General features: G+C 39.4%; 1 protein-coding gene across 2 annotated transcripts in view; it reads right to left on the bottom strand.

Moving 5' to 3' along the window:
- Window positions 1-621: 621 nt before the first annotated feature.
- TMEM33 (transmembrane protein 33) overlaps window positions 622-13,620 on the bottom strand; it is a 42,429-nt gene continuing 29,430 nt past the window's right edge. The window contains exons 2-9 of one of the 2 annotated variants that reach the window (XM_055795965.1): window positions 11,717-11,742; window positions 11,544-11,608; window positions 10,357-10,451; window positions 9,768-9,955; window positions 8,729-8,796; window positions 7,813-7,946; window positions 4,957-5,040; window positions 622-3,572 (exon numbers count right to left, since the gene is read on the bottom strand). In XM_055795965.1, the coding sequence (XP_055651940.1) occupies window positions 3,443-3,572; window positions 4,957-5,040; window positions 7,813-7,946; window positions 8,729-8,796; window positions 9,768-9,955; window positions 10,357-10,451; window positions 11,544-11,600 (756 nt within the window). In that variant the 5' untranslated portion in view covers window positions 11,601-11,608; window positions 11,717-11,742 and the 3' untranslated portion in view covers window positions 622-3,442. The other variant, XM_055795964.1, reaches the window with a different exon arrangement.

Genomic DNA, 13,620 nt, shown 5'->3' with positions numbered 1-13,620 from the left:
AGTACTATTACATACATGGTTAGCAGCTCAAAAACTGTTGGAACAAATAGTGGTTCATGATTATGTTAAAAATCCTTAAAACATGTAACTAAATATTAATGGATATTGCTCCCTTTGAACGTCCATCAAAAGGGAACAAAACATAAAACTGACAGCACAAAAATGACAATAGAAGTGTAACAGTAGATAAAAGACAATAAAGAAAAGGATGGAGGCTTTAGTGAATTACTTTGCATATAAGAAGTTCAAAAAGTGAGAACAGACAAGTCTTATGTCACAGCATCACTTCCACAGCAAGCTTGTGCACAGCAAGGGGTAGGTCTACCCACAGAATCTATGCAAAAGCACTTTTAATTCACAAAAGCCAAGACCATCAAAGACTATGACCAGTGTGATTTGTATCAGTGGAAACAGTTGCCACATTAGGTAGATAACCTTTCAGTGGGACAAAAACCTCTTCTGTTTCGCATTTGGGGTTGGCAAGCATTTTATGGTCAGTTGCAAAACTTTACTACCAGACTTCTGTTACAGCCTCTGCATCACAGCTAGCTGTTGACAGCACAGCAGCATGAACATACGGCTCTTTTCACCAGAAAAAACCTCAAGCTAACAGCACGCAACCAGCATTTCATGTGTTTAATTTAATCGTTAGCATAGAAACAGTCACAAACTGTGGTAAGGAAGCAAGAACAAGGACAGAATGGTTTTGCCAGCATTGAGGAAACAATGTTACCACTTCAGCAGCATAAAGGCTGCAGTAAAAATCGAAGTTGAAGCAGAGTATAGGTCAGTTGCCCTATTTATTTTGCTTGGAAGTTATTCTTACCCCATGGTTCCACGTTGTCTTGGCACATCAGAGAGGTAAGTTTTACTAGGCCACAAGTAAAATCCAGACCTCATTTGTCAAGCAACATCTTGCAAAGCCAAGAATATACTACTAGCCAAATCAAACCCCACTTATGAAACATATTCCTCTGCTTGACCCATTTTTAAGACTTAATGAAAAGAGTTAACAAGAATTCAGTATCCACATATAAGGCCTACTTCATAACACCGTCTTCCAGCCCTCTCTTTACTGAAACCTCATTCACTTACTCCTTTTAATCTTCCTCAACCATCCAGAGTAAGAGCTCATGACTTTGCATCCTTCAGTTACAGTTGCAATACATCAGATCCAATTTAGACTCCTCTCTAATTTAATAACAGCATACAATTAAAGGAACAGTAGACTGCACCCAGAACAGCAGTCTTAGACCACAAAAATTTGCTCAGAAGTAACATGATATTTTGCTTATATTAATTACAATAGTATTTATTTGCCTTCCACTCCCAGTATGGCAGACCAACCTACATGATCAAATTAATTTTTAAATCAGTGGTGCAAATAGCTGAACAGAATCTGACGTCACCACTTGAAAAATATACCATGGAACATGAAAGAGGGTCTAGAATAGCACTGAAGAATTAAAATAGTAAGAGGTACGTCTAGATTTCTGCTCTGATTAGACACCATTGTTGCAGTGCTTATTCTTGGGTTAGATTTTGAAGGAAAAGGGTCATACATTTTTGCACTTTAGAAGGCAAAAATTCCCTATAAAACAATTTAGAAACACACAAGACATTATGTCCCAGTTCAGAAGCAGCCATGGGAATGTAAGAACATGCACACGTACACGTCAGCATTCTGCTCAACTTCCGGGTTCAAGCATCAGTATGTTCTGTTAGAGAGAAAATAAGCTTGAAGAGCCTAGCAAATTACATTTAACACTCCTTTTATTGCAGTAGAAATTTTAGTTTTTATAAAATCCTCAAATTACAGGATATACATATAATTAATCTTGTTGCAAGTCTTTAGTAGCTGTAGAGCGTTACTGCATGCAGTTGCTTCTGCAGTGTTCTATAAATAGCTAATCATGTTCAGAGAGCAAGACAAGTAGCCAAAGAATATATTCAATTACCAATTGGTTCATCAGCACCAAGAGGTTGAGCAAAAAATGAAGTTTATAAATACATGGCTCTGATCTAACAAACTAATACAAGTGGGAAGTCTGAATGATATCCACATCACAAACAAGGTAATTCAATAGTTACAGGAAAATACTTGGCTTCAAGACTGTTTTTCAAAGTGTTTCATATAAGATTTCTCTGACCAAGGAAGAATAGTTAAGTACAGTGCTATAGAAGTTTACAGAAGGTCAATGAAAACCATTTAATTTTATGCAATTAATTACAGAACAGTTTACAGAAAAATTAACTACAGAAAATTAGGCAAATACTTTGCCTTGAATTTACGGAAAGAAGTTGTGTTCAGACAATATTCTTTTTCTACTACCTACCTTTCAGCTGCTGGGTGAATGCATTATCAGCACACAATTTAATATTCATTTCTGTAGTCATGACATTGGCTTCAGATCAGTCATCAGATGGATTTATGCCAAAAAAATCCTACACCCGTTTGTTTCAGAAGCTGCCTAAACAGGTGCAATCCTTTATGCAAATGTCCCATCACAACCAGAGTCTCAGAAACTGAAAGAACCATTTATATAGCACTAGCTACAGATTAACTTCCTAAAAAGCTGACATGCTTGAATTACTGCAGCGTCATATTTCTGTGGACACAAGAACTAATCTGCTATGATTCTGCAACAGTTACTTCATTTACATTGATTCACTTAAGAGATGGTTAAGTTTAAGCATTGCATCTTTGTCTGGAAAGCCTATAGGTCAGCAATTTGGCTTGGTAAAACATCTTGTTATGACTAGATAACTGCACAGTTTTCTATGATCAGTCTCGATTATTTCTTCCAACAACATAACGTAAGATTGTCACAAGGTAGAAACTTGGAAAAGTTCTTTTTAAGTATTATTAATAAAAATAGCCTCTCCTCAGAAAAGGTGTTAACTATGTCAGCTTGATAGATTTTAATCCCTTTTGTTAAATTCAAAGTGGACCATATTTTTACATTGGGTTTAGTAATTTAGACAAAATGGTTCTACAGATACATTTAGTAAGCAGAAGAATACTGTCCGAAGTGTTCTGCATAGGTATGTGTACCAATGCTATCCACTGGAGACATCCTACAGTGGCTATAGTTCCAACTAACATAAACCTACTGAGCACAGACTTCTTAAGAGTTTTAGTTAACCTCAAACACTCCTCAATTCAAAAAAACCACAATTCCTTATGACTGGGCATGTTTTGGATAGGATGCAGCTACTTTCCCCCACCCCCTCAGCCCACCAGTTAGCAACACAGCACAGTAATTTTAAGTTTCCATGACTTGCTTTTCATATTCTAAGTTTCATATTATCTCCAAGAAAAGCATATACACATTTTTTATACAGCCTGGAGTGAGATCAGTGTAAAACCAGGAATTTATAATCATCAGCAGAAGTGCCAGCTGCTCATAATGTTCACAAAACATAAGTGCCTGAAATTTGGCTATGCAACGGTTGGTGCCAATCTGCTTATAAAGGAAATGCTGCTGAGGCACAGTCTTCTTACAAAAACGGGGCATGAGGGTTTCATTATTAAGTGTTCAACAACAATCCTCAGCTCAGTGAAAAGAGTCCTGAAAAAAAACAGATTTGAAGAGTTTTAAAATCCTACAACATTTATCAGAAGTATCATCTAAATCTATGTTTTTCATTCACTTCTTTTCTCAACACCACACACACACACTCTAGTTCGCAAATTCTATAGATCAGCTAGGTGTTGTAATATCTTGCAAGAGCTTCAGAATTCTTGTCTTTTAAATATTAAGCGTTTTAATTAACTTTAGTTCAGCAGCTTCCAGCTGAGGACAGACAAAGACAGCAGAAAAATTCTACCTTCAAGCAAAAAAAAAAAAAGTTATTAAAAAAGAAACAGTAATGCTTTATCAGAAATAGCCTAAGAACTTGGGAGGTAATTGTGCGTTTGCACTGCTTCTTGTCAAAACGCAAGAACCCTGCATTCTAGAAGCAACTATTAGAAGACAGACATGAGAAGTAAAACCCACACCACTAGTTTCCCTTAAAACTACATAAATGCCAGTAGAACATCTTGAATAAACTAGTTCTATTGCAAATTAGTTTTAGTATTGCACAACTTAAATTATTTTTAGATACCAAAGTAGTAAAGGGCCTTCATAGATCTATTTTTTTTATTAAAAGACTACATGTACTAAGATGGAACAATTGATCTCTTACAAAATAGTAAGGAATAGGAGGCAACTAAGCTTATAATTCTCAGACCTGTCTTTACATACTATGGCAGCCAAAGCTACTTCCTTAATACTTTAAAAAAACATTTTCTAATCAAGTAGTGATCGGACTGGAAAGCATGTTCACAAAAATCTTACACAATGTAATGCCTGTCATGTGCAGTTCTAAGAAAACACTGACCTGAGCAAATCCTCACAGAAATACCTATGATTTCGAAGTTTAAAGCAGTATTATTGGCTTGACCAACTTTCAAACAAAATCAATAAGGCTCTATTTCTATTATAATTCACCTGACTTATGAATTTAACTAAAGGAGGTAATGAACATGTTGACAGAAAAAAAATCTGTGGATGATCTTAAACATTACACAAGTTCATAAGCACCTGTTCATGTATAGGCTTAGCCTCAGACAGGCCTGGAATCTAAAATCTTTCTGGTAAATGGTTGCAGAACAGTTGGAAGACTTTCTTCTCCCAAAACATAGTTTTAATTACTCAAGCATGCTCTGAAAGCTTCCATTCAAGAATGGTGGTACACTTCAGAAAAGTACAGTTAGATAAAATGAATGTCACCTTGAACCAGCTGTGTGTTTTGGGTTTTTTTTAGAATCCAGATGTATTCCACATTCTATGATTACCAATTGCAGATTTAGTATTATGAGCTATGCATTCATTTTAGAATGAAAATGAATGCATATGCCTGAACACTATGCAGTTAAACATTAACTTTCAAAATCAATTTAGTGCTTACCGACAGTATGGATTTCGCCGAGAGGAGTAGCGTAATGTAAGAAATCTATAGTAAATGAATGGCTGGAGCAGACTCCCTTGCCCACTGAAAGAGAATAGAGAAGCAGAGCTTAATACTGACAGGAAAAAAAAAAATCAGTACTTTTCCTAATAAAAGCAAACAAACTACTTAGGCTCAAAAAAAGCTAGATTGGGGTCACATCGGTTCAGATAATCTAAATCTGGCAAGAAAAACACATACCCATATACTTATGAAAGCAGAAACTTACATTATAGAACTGCTCAATGAAGCACCTGAAGTGCTGTTCTTGTATTGATTTTATATTTATTAAGTTTTTTTTACATGCCTCATTTCTGGTGGCGTGTAGAGGGATGAAGCTGAGTTAATTAACATTGATAATATACAGCTGTGGGCTGGCTTCAGGGGCTGTGAGGGACTGCTTCTGTTTAAAGGTTGGGCAGCCAAGGAAGAGAGAGCAGCCAAGGAAGAGAGAGGAGGAAGAAGCAGAGAGAAGAGAGGACGCGCACCCAGGATGAGGAGAAACTAGGAGAAGGCAGCAGAGGGACTGACATGAAGAGTATGTTGGTATGAGATGGTAAAGGACCTTGTTGCAGCCAGTTAGTTTGGAGAGTGCTGTGACAGTCGTGAGCAAAGAATCACAGAAACGATGGTGGATGCCTATTCAGTGTTAAAAAAAGCTTGCTGGTCAAGCACAGAAATTGGCTGACAAAGAGTCCAGTTAGAGCAAGCTGCTTCAGCTCTAATTGCAGCACTTTCAGCATGTGGACCATATTTTAGTATATTTTGAAAAACTCAGAACACACTGGATATTACAGATATTTTGAGACACAAACACCAAGCTGATACCCGACTACGTCAGCGTACACTGAAATTAGGTTTTGATACTATATAAGGCTGCTGTTTCACATGATGGTGCTGTAAAATAGTGAAAGGATAGCACACAAACCACATACAGCAAACCACTGAAATACCACAAGTTTCATTTTAATGACTGAAGCTTCTTCCTTATATAACACAGTATTAAAAAGCTCCATCTGAAGTTGAACATAACAGTTCCGGTAGCTACAGCTCCTTCAAGTATGAGCAATATCTTTACCCAGAAGAAAAAATACAAAGTGAAAAGGAAAGTGAGCTACAGGACAGGGGGAAAGAGGAAATATTGCACTTCTACAGTATTTACAAGCAATTTAATATGATAAAACAGTTTAAAGAATAAATTCTCACAATAGCTGCATTTAACCATTATATTATTTTACAATTTGGTATATGATCTTTTATAAACTTCAGTATCTACTAGGTGACATATGAAATAGTAACACTTCACATACTAACTTCTCCAGAGAGAGACGCTAAAAAACTTCTCCTAAAGACACGTTTCAGATACTGAATACAGAATAACTGTCAGTTGGTAAGCAGCCTTAAATAAACTGAATCCTCCAGGGCAGAAGTACTGAAGTGTTCAGCTGACATATCAAAAGATAAAAGACAAATTATACATTCTATCAACTTCCAAGAAGATAAAGCCTCTCTTCTGCTGCCTGTGAGACCACTCAAGACAAATGCTCTCACTGGGCTATGACTTGTATAGAACAAAGGGGCATATTCCCCCTCCAAATATTAAAAGGCAATGACCCAAACTTCAGTGACTGGCAGGTCATTATGCCTATACGATTCCAACATGCATATGTTCAAGATCCCTAAAATCAATACAACAGGCTGCACAGCAGGCAAAACCAACCGGAATTTAAAAAAAAAAAAAAAAAAAAGAGAGACAAGGGTCACTGGTCAGAAGTAACATAGGAGAGGACACAATCTACTCCTGTTTGCCTACTTCGGGCACAAAGCAATTTCATGCCACTTAAATTTCTGGAATCTAACAGTCAAAAATAAAGAGTTTGCTCCCAGGGAAGCTGAAGATCTTAATATTCTATTACAAAATTAAACTTACTGAACAATGTAGGAGAACACAAGTTACAGGCCTGAAAAACTTTGATTTGACCCAACAACGTCATCCATGCTATGAAAGGGAAGTGGGTTTTGGTACTCATTTATATCAGTGTGAATGCTTTTTGATTTCATGATGCACCAACTTGAGAAGTCTAGGAATCCAGTAAATTTAACTCTAAGTTCAAGTCTCATGTGGTTTGACCCCAGCTGGCAACTAAGTACCACGCAGCTGTTCACTCATTCACATATGCACACACATCCCCGGTGGAATGGGGAGGAGAATCAGAAAAAGGTAAAACTTATGAGTTGAGGTAAGAACAAGATAATAACTGAAAGTAAAATATAATAATAACAACAGCTGCAATGAAAAGGGGAGAGAGAGGGAGGAAGAGAGGGAACGAAAGGAATAAAGCCCAAGGCAAGTGATGCACAATACAATTGCTCACCACCTGCTGACCAATGTCCACCCTGAGCCCATCAGTGGCCCCCAGCCAACTCCCCTCCGGTTTATATAATGAGCACAATGTTCTGTGGTATGGAATATCGCTTTAGCTAGTTCTGGTCAGCTGTCTTGACTCTGCTCCCTCCCAGATTCTTGCACACCTGCTCACTGGCAGAGCATGGGAAACTGAAAAGCCCTTGAGTTAGTATAAACATCACCTAGCAACAACTAAAAACATCAGCATTATCAACATTATTCTCATACCAAATCCAAAACACAGCACTGTACCAGCTATTAAGTAAATTAACTTTATCCTAGCCAAAACCAGAACAACTTGGTCAGCCAGAACCATCCAAATTGAGATCTGTGACCCATGTAACTCAATCCCAAAAAGTAATCTTGTGTAAAAAGTTTCTAATTCTGAAAATACTTATTGTAATTCTTACCTGAAGAGCATAAAAACTGTAGCTGGCATCAGGAAAATTTCATTGCAAGCAATGAATTTTAGAATATTCTGTTGATTAGCATTCAGTTTCTCTAGAAGATTTCTCAGAAAGGGCAGACTATTTGAACTTCGTGCCTTTTAAGAAGAAAAAAAAAGACTGCCAGAAAACTTGCTAGTAACACCTAGCTTCTCTAACACAAAGAAACCAAAATATTAATAATTATCATTTACAACTCGTTTCAACATTTTAAGACTAGATCCTTTAAAAACATTGAGATCAGTATCCTGAAGAAAACTACCGGAAGCTTAGAACTCCATAATTACATGAAGTACAATTAAAAACAGAAGGTGTTGCAATTCCCTCACCCATTTATTTTAAGTTCAACTGCACAGAGATAGCCACAAGCCTGAGTCTGTCCACTAGGAGGAAGTGCCTATGGTAGCAAGACAGCCCAGTTAAGAACACCAAAGGTCAGCCTTACATTAGGCTGCACAAATCAGTTCATTGAGCAGCAGGTCCAACTGGCAAGTATTCTGCTTGCTAGCCTCACCCTGCAGTTTGTTATTTTACTACTGAAATAGAGTATTAAATTTCACAGATTATGGTTTAGCTTGGAAAGACATGTCTTAAGTTTCGACTTAACTGTTACACAGCTTTTACTTCATTCAAAGAACAGCAGTTGAAGAAAGACAGTGTCAACTCCAACACATCACTGGGTCATAACAGAAGTGGGGAGAAGGGGGGCCAGAAAGAACCCAAAAAAAAAAAAGGGACTTCTCAGATTCTCTGTGCTCAGATTCCACAATACACTAACTCCTCTAGCAGCTAAAGGAAACCATAATTGCAACTCAAATCTGTTTATAAACCCCAAAAATAGCAGCAGCATTAATTGTATCACACATCATATCATACTTACATCAAGAACCTTCTTTGTATACGTGGCAGCATGAAGCAAAGAGAACAGCAGAACTGGAAAAATACTCACTGAAGCAAGCAATAAGGAAAATGACAAGCTGCACAAGTGCTTTATTTCTCTGTGATGTTATGCTAACACAGAAGTCATAGCTTGATGGCTCTTTGCAAGAGGTTGGTTGGAATGACCTATACCGGATTAAGATATGTATGTCTAACATCTGTATTTATAGCTCTTCCCTGTTTCTTACACCTCTTCACTACCGATTTTTATTAATTTCAAAATATGTGTATATGCAGGTATGCAAAAGTACAACATACACCATTATACACCAGTGCATTTCTACTGAAATGCATTCTTTCTGCATGAAAGACACAAGAGATTACTACTTAAAACCTATCAAATACATGTAATCATAATATTTTTTTTATTAAGAGATGCTACAGAATGGATTTCTTTGTCAAAGAACATGCAGTTGCCAGCCATGCAGACTCTAGAGAGCAAGAACATGGACATTCCTTTGCCAGTGACATTTAACAGTAGGACATTAAGCATATAGAGAGAGCGGCACAAAGAAAAGTCTGTTCTTACATATCTTTGATAAGCCACAGGAGTAAGTCTTTTTTGCAGACTATCTGTTTAATAACTCATCTGAAAAAGCTAGTACTGAATAATTGTCTCTCTACATGACGTATATCCTACTTACAGTTAGCACTCATATATAAACCCAGTACTGGTAATAAATTAAAGTTAGCAGCTTCTCTAAGTACCACTTGAGGCTGGTCATATAATCCACCAAACTTATGCCTCACAAAAAGAAAACTTAAGTAACTAGAGACTGCAGTGCACTTAGTTACAGAGGTCATTAACCTGAATATGGATCAATCATCATAAGCCTCTCCTATTTTACATAGAGTATGTTCTATGAATAGCAAACATTCTAGTTTAAACTAGTTTTTAAAATCGTGGCACAGGTGAGGAAATGAATCAAGTTTTTTAAATATTTAAAAAACATTACCAGGATGACACAAGTAAAGGATACTTGTAACAGGGTAGGAATTCACAAAGATAAGAGAGTACAACAGGTAGTGGCAGCTGTCCTCCAGCAAAGCCTGGGCCAGAAACGCCCTGCTAAGCTGAAAGTGCGGTAGCCTTTGGTGTAGTCGGAGGGCACTAGTAAGAGCATTTGCCAGCAAGGCACGCTGATAAAAGCTTGCTGCTTCATGCAACCTGCAAATCATCAGAGGAGACGTTACCATATGAACAAGCCCCTGCTCAGAAGTCTTCCACCCTTGAGAATTGCATCATAATTGAACAATACCCAAAAATAAAACTCAAGAACTGGTAACACGGACTTACTACAGGTACCAAAGGTAAAACAACTTAATACATTACTCCGTAACTTAACATAAAAACATGCATTTGCCACTATTTTGCAGTTGCTCAACGTATTTCTCCAAACATATCTACAACTGGTTTAAAACAATCTAAAATCTGTAAACTGTTCTGACAAAAAGCATCCAAGTCAGCTGAATAACAGACATTTACCCTTACATAAAAAACAACTCTATGAAAAGGGAATATAGTTACTTTGTATTTTTTATGCTAGTTTACAATATTACAATACATACCCTAGAAGAGGCAGGACAAATAAAGCTGAGCAGTAAACTGTGAACAAGCGGGAAATCCACATTGCTGTATCCAACTTGTTAGCCATCAAAAATTGCTACATTGGACGAAGAAAAGAAAAAACCCAACCCCCACAGAAATTGGTATCTTAGTATTTGCATATAATGAACACTCTTCCCTTCTATATTAAATTGACAGTTTTTCTCCAACCTTGAGCAGAAGCAAATTATAGCTTGAAGCAAAGAGCATCTTTTTATTCATCAATATTTGATTCATATGAAGTTACTAACCAGATCAACAACAGCCAGGCTTCCTCAGAACCAAAAGGTTCCTTTGTACACTACAACTAAATACAGTCGTAAGATCTTCTATGGAAGTATTTTTTCTACAGAAACCAACCTCACTAAACAGCCAACTTCAAAAATGTAATCATGCAAAGTTCTGTTTAGAATACACTACCCACACCTGGGGCTAAATCTCCACAATTCTTACTGGGGAGAAAAAAAAAGAAAGGGTCTGGCAAAGTTAGCATAACTACACTGTAAGGCAACTGGCATCTTTTTGGTCTACATATTCTTGACCTCAAAAAAGCAAAAAGCTTTTAACAGTAACCTAGCACCTCTCCCATTACTGGGGCTCTCCTTAACCACAGCCATCTTCACTCCTGATACAGTCTCTGTACCAGAAAAGCTCTAATGAAACACAGCATGTTTTTGCCTGCTAGGTGCCTAAGAGTCAAAACATCAGCTTCCTTTCACCCGAAAGAGCTCTAAGGTTTTTTCCAAATACGAAAAATACGAGCTTTTTAAGACTTTTCCTCTATGTTCCCAGACCCTTTTTATGAAAGTGACCTGAAATTAACCTGACCTGCAAACCATATTCGTATCATTATCTTCTGCCTCACTTGCACAATTTAAGTATAGACAGATAGCTGCTGCGACACGGAGTTAGATTTTATTAAGGTATTTTCAAGAATGGCGGCGCTGCAACAACACGTTTTTATGAAGTGAAAAAACGCTTCCCGTGCCGTCCCCGGCCGAGCTACCGGCCATACTGCGATCCCAGCAGGGCAAGGGGTGTCCGCGCCACTGGAACAACGCCGCGGCCGGCCCACGGCCCTCACGCTCACCCCCACCCCGCACGGGCCGAGCCGGGCCGGCGCGGCGGCCTGCTCCCGCACCCCCCTTACCACGGCTCCGCCGCCGGCTCCGCCTTGCATGGGCCCGTTCTGCGTGGAGTCTGCCATGGCCGCACCTGCGGGGAGAGAAGCGCCTGAACTACAGCACCGACGACCGCGGCGGCCGCCACCTCCCGAGCGTCCGCTCCCAGGCCGACACCGCAGCGCGGCCGCCCGCCACCCACCCCAAGCGCCACGCACGGCACGGCACCACGCACTGCCCCGCGCCGCGCGGACACGGCCAGACGTCACTTCCGGCGGGCCGCAGGGGCTGCCGGGCAATGTAGGCCGGGCAGCGTAGGCCCGGCGGCGCGGCGCGGCCCTGCTGGGAGGCGGGGCGGGGTGCCGCGGCCCCTGGCCCCTCCGGGAGCGGCATCTCCCGCGGCCCGGCCCCTGCCTCCGCCAGAGCCCCTCGGGTGCGGCGCCTTGCCCGGCGTTGCTGCTCAGCTGGCCCTAGGGGGCCTTCTGTGTTCTGACAGCAAAAGCAACAATATTAATGCTCGCTTCCCTGCTAGTGTGGGGAGTGTTTACTTACTGAGGGCCAAACGGGCCTTACAGAGCCCCTTAGCAAAACACAGACTTAGTGCTGCGCATCTGCAGTGTAAATGGGAATCGTAAGGTGACAGGTCCTAGACAGGGCGCTCTCCCGTTCCTTAGTGCTGCGGTAGCAGGGTCAGGTCACACAGAAATGATGCACTGTGCAAATTAAATATTGTGCTGCCTTGTGCTGTGTCCATGTGTTGGTAGTGTTACTAGTTCCCTATAACATAGTAAGACAAAAAAACAAAAGCCTTTTAAAAGCCGTGTGTACCCAAAAGTTCATACTGTGAGGGGTATTAGATTAAAATGCAGCAGCTCTGAAATAAGTTTCTGAAATCTTTGGTCAATAATAATTAAATAAAGCTAAGGAGCTTTAATCAAGCACAGGTATATTAGTAACATTGATAGGGGGACCAAGCTGGATAGCACAAAGCAGAAGCCTCCTGCTCACTCTGCAACATGTAGCATTCACCATTTGCGAGGTCTTGGAAAGGGTTAATCCTCCATTAATCTGATCCTTGTCTTTTTTTTTAATGATCTGTGCTGGATAACTATGCAAACATGTGTCTGTTCTCAGCTGGAAGTCTGTAAATCTAGTATAACTCAGCTGAAGGGGTATCAAAGTAAAAATGTGGGCCTCAAGACCAACCCCCTTGACTTGGAGCTCCTGCAGCCTCTGTGGTTTGTAGGGCTGGGTTTCTCTCAGAGATGTGCAGCAGGTTCCCCCTCCTGGCAGCATGGGTTCCAGAACAGCAAGCCATCTGCTCCGGTTTCTAATCATTCCCAGATGCTTTCAATTACTCTTCAGCAGTAAAAAAGACATATTCTGCAACCAAGGATGTTGGAATCAACATCCTCAATCAGCCTCATTTCTGGTTTATGATGATTAAACTTGAAGATTGATTGGAAGAGACTCGGGAAGACATCAGGAGAATATGTAATGAGGTATGATGATGGGGAAGAGCAAAACAAGGGTCAGCTGATAGGGATTCTAATGTCATAACAATTACAAGTAAACTAAGGGTTTAAGCAAATTAACACTTTTTAAATGGAAGATGCAGAACCTGGTTTTCCACTTTTTTCCTAACTCTCATCTCTCACTAAGTAGCTGCAAAGTATGCACAAGAGCTACCTGGTATTTTTGGACCACTTTTCTGCAGGTGGGGAAGACTCTAGTAAACTGCTAAAGAGTTAAGACTCTCAGTGTGTCTCCTGGGTGCTCTCAAATGCGTAATAAAAAGATTAACAAATGTATATGCTAAACAAAAATCAAGGCTTTAAATATAGCCCAAGTAAAGTAAGTTTAACCATTACTAGATTATTTTATTACTAAAGAAAATACTAATATATTTGGGAGATTTATTTAGATGCAACTGAAACATGGATATAGATATCAAAGACCACCAGATATTTAACACTGCCAAACTGAACTATCACAAGGGAAAACAACCTGATCAGTCTTCAAGATTATGTATTTCTTAAAAGAACCTAGGATGACAAATCCATGTCTTTGTTAGGAATGCTTATTTATTTCTTAGCATTTCTAATT

The sequence above is a fragment of the Falco peregrinus genome, chromosome 2 (genome assembly GCF_023634155.1).
Source record: "Falco peregrinus isolate bFalPer1 chromosome 2, bFalPer1.pri, whole genome shotgun sequence".
Classification (NCBI taxonomy): domain Eukaryota; kingdom Metazoa; phylum Chordata; class Aves; order Falconiformes; family Falconidae; genus Falco; species Falco peregrinus.
This window is presented reverse-complemented; position numbering and strand designations above follow the sequence as displayed.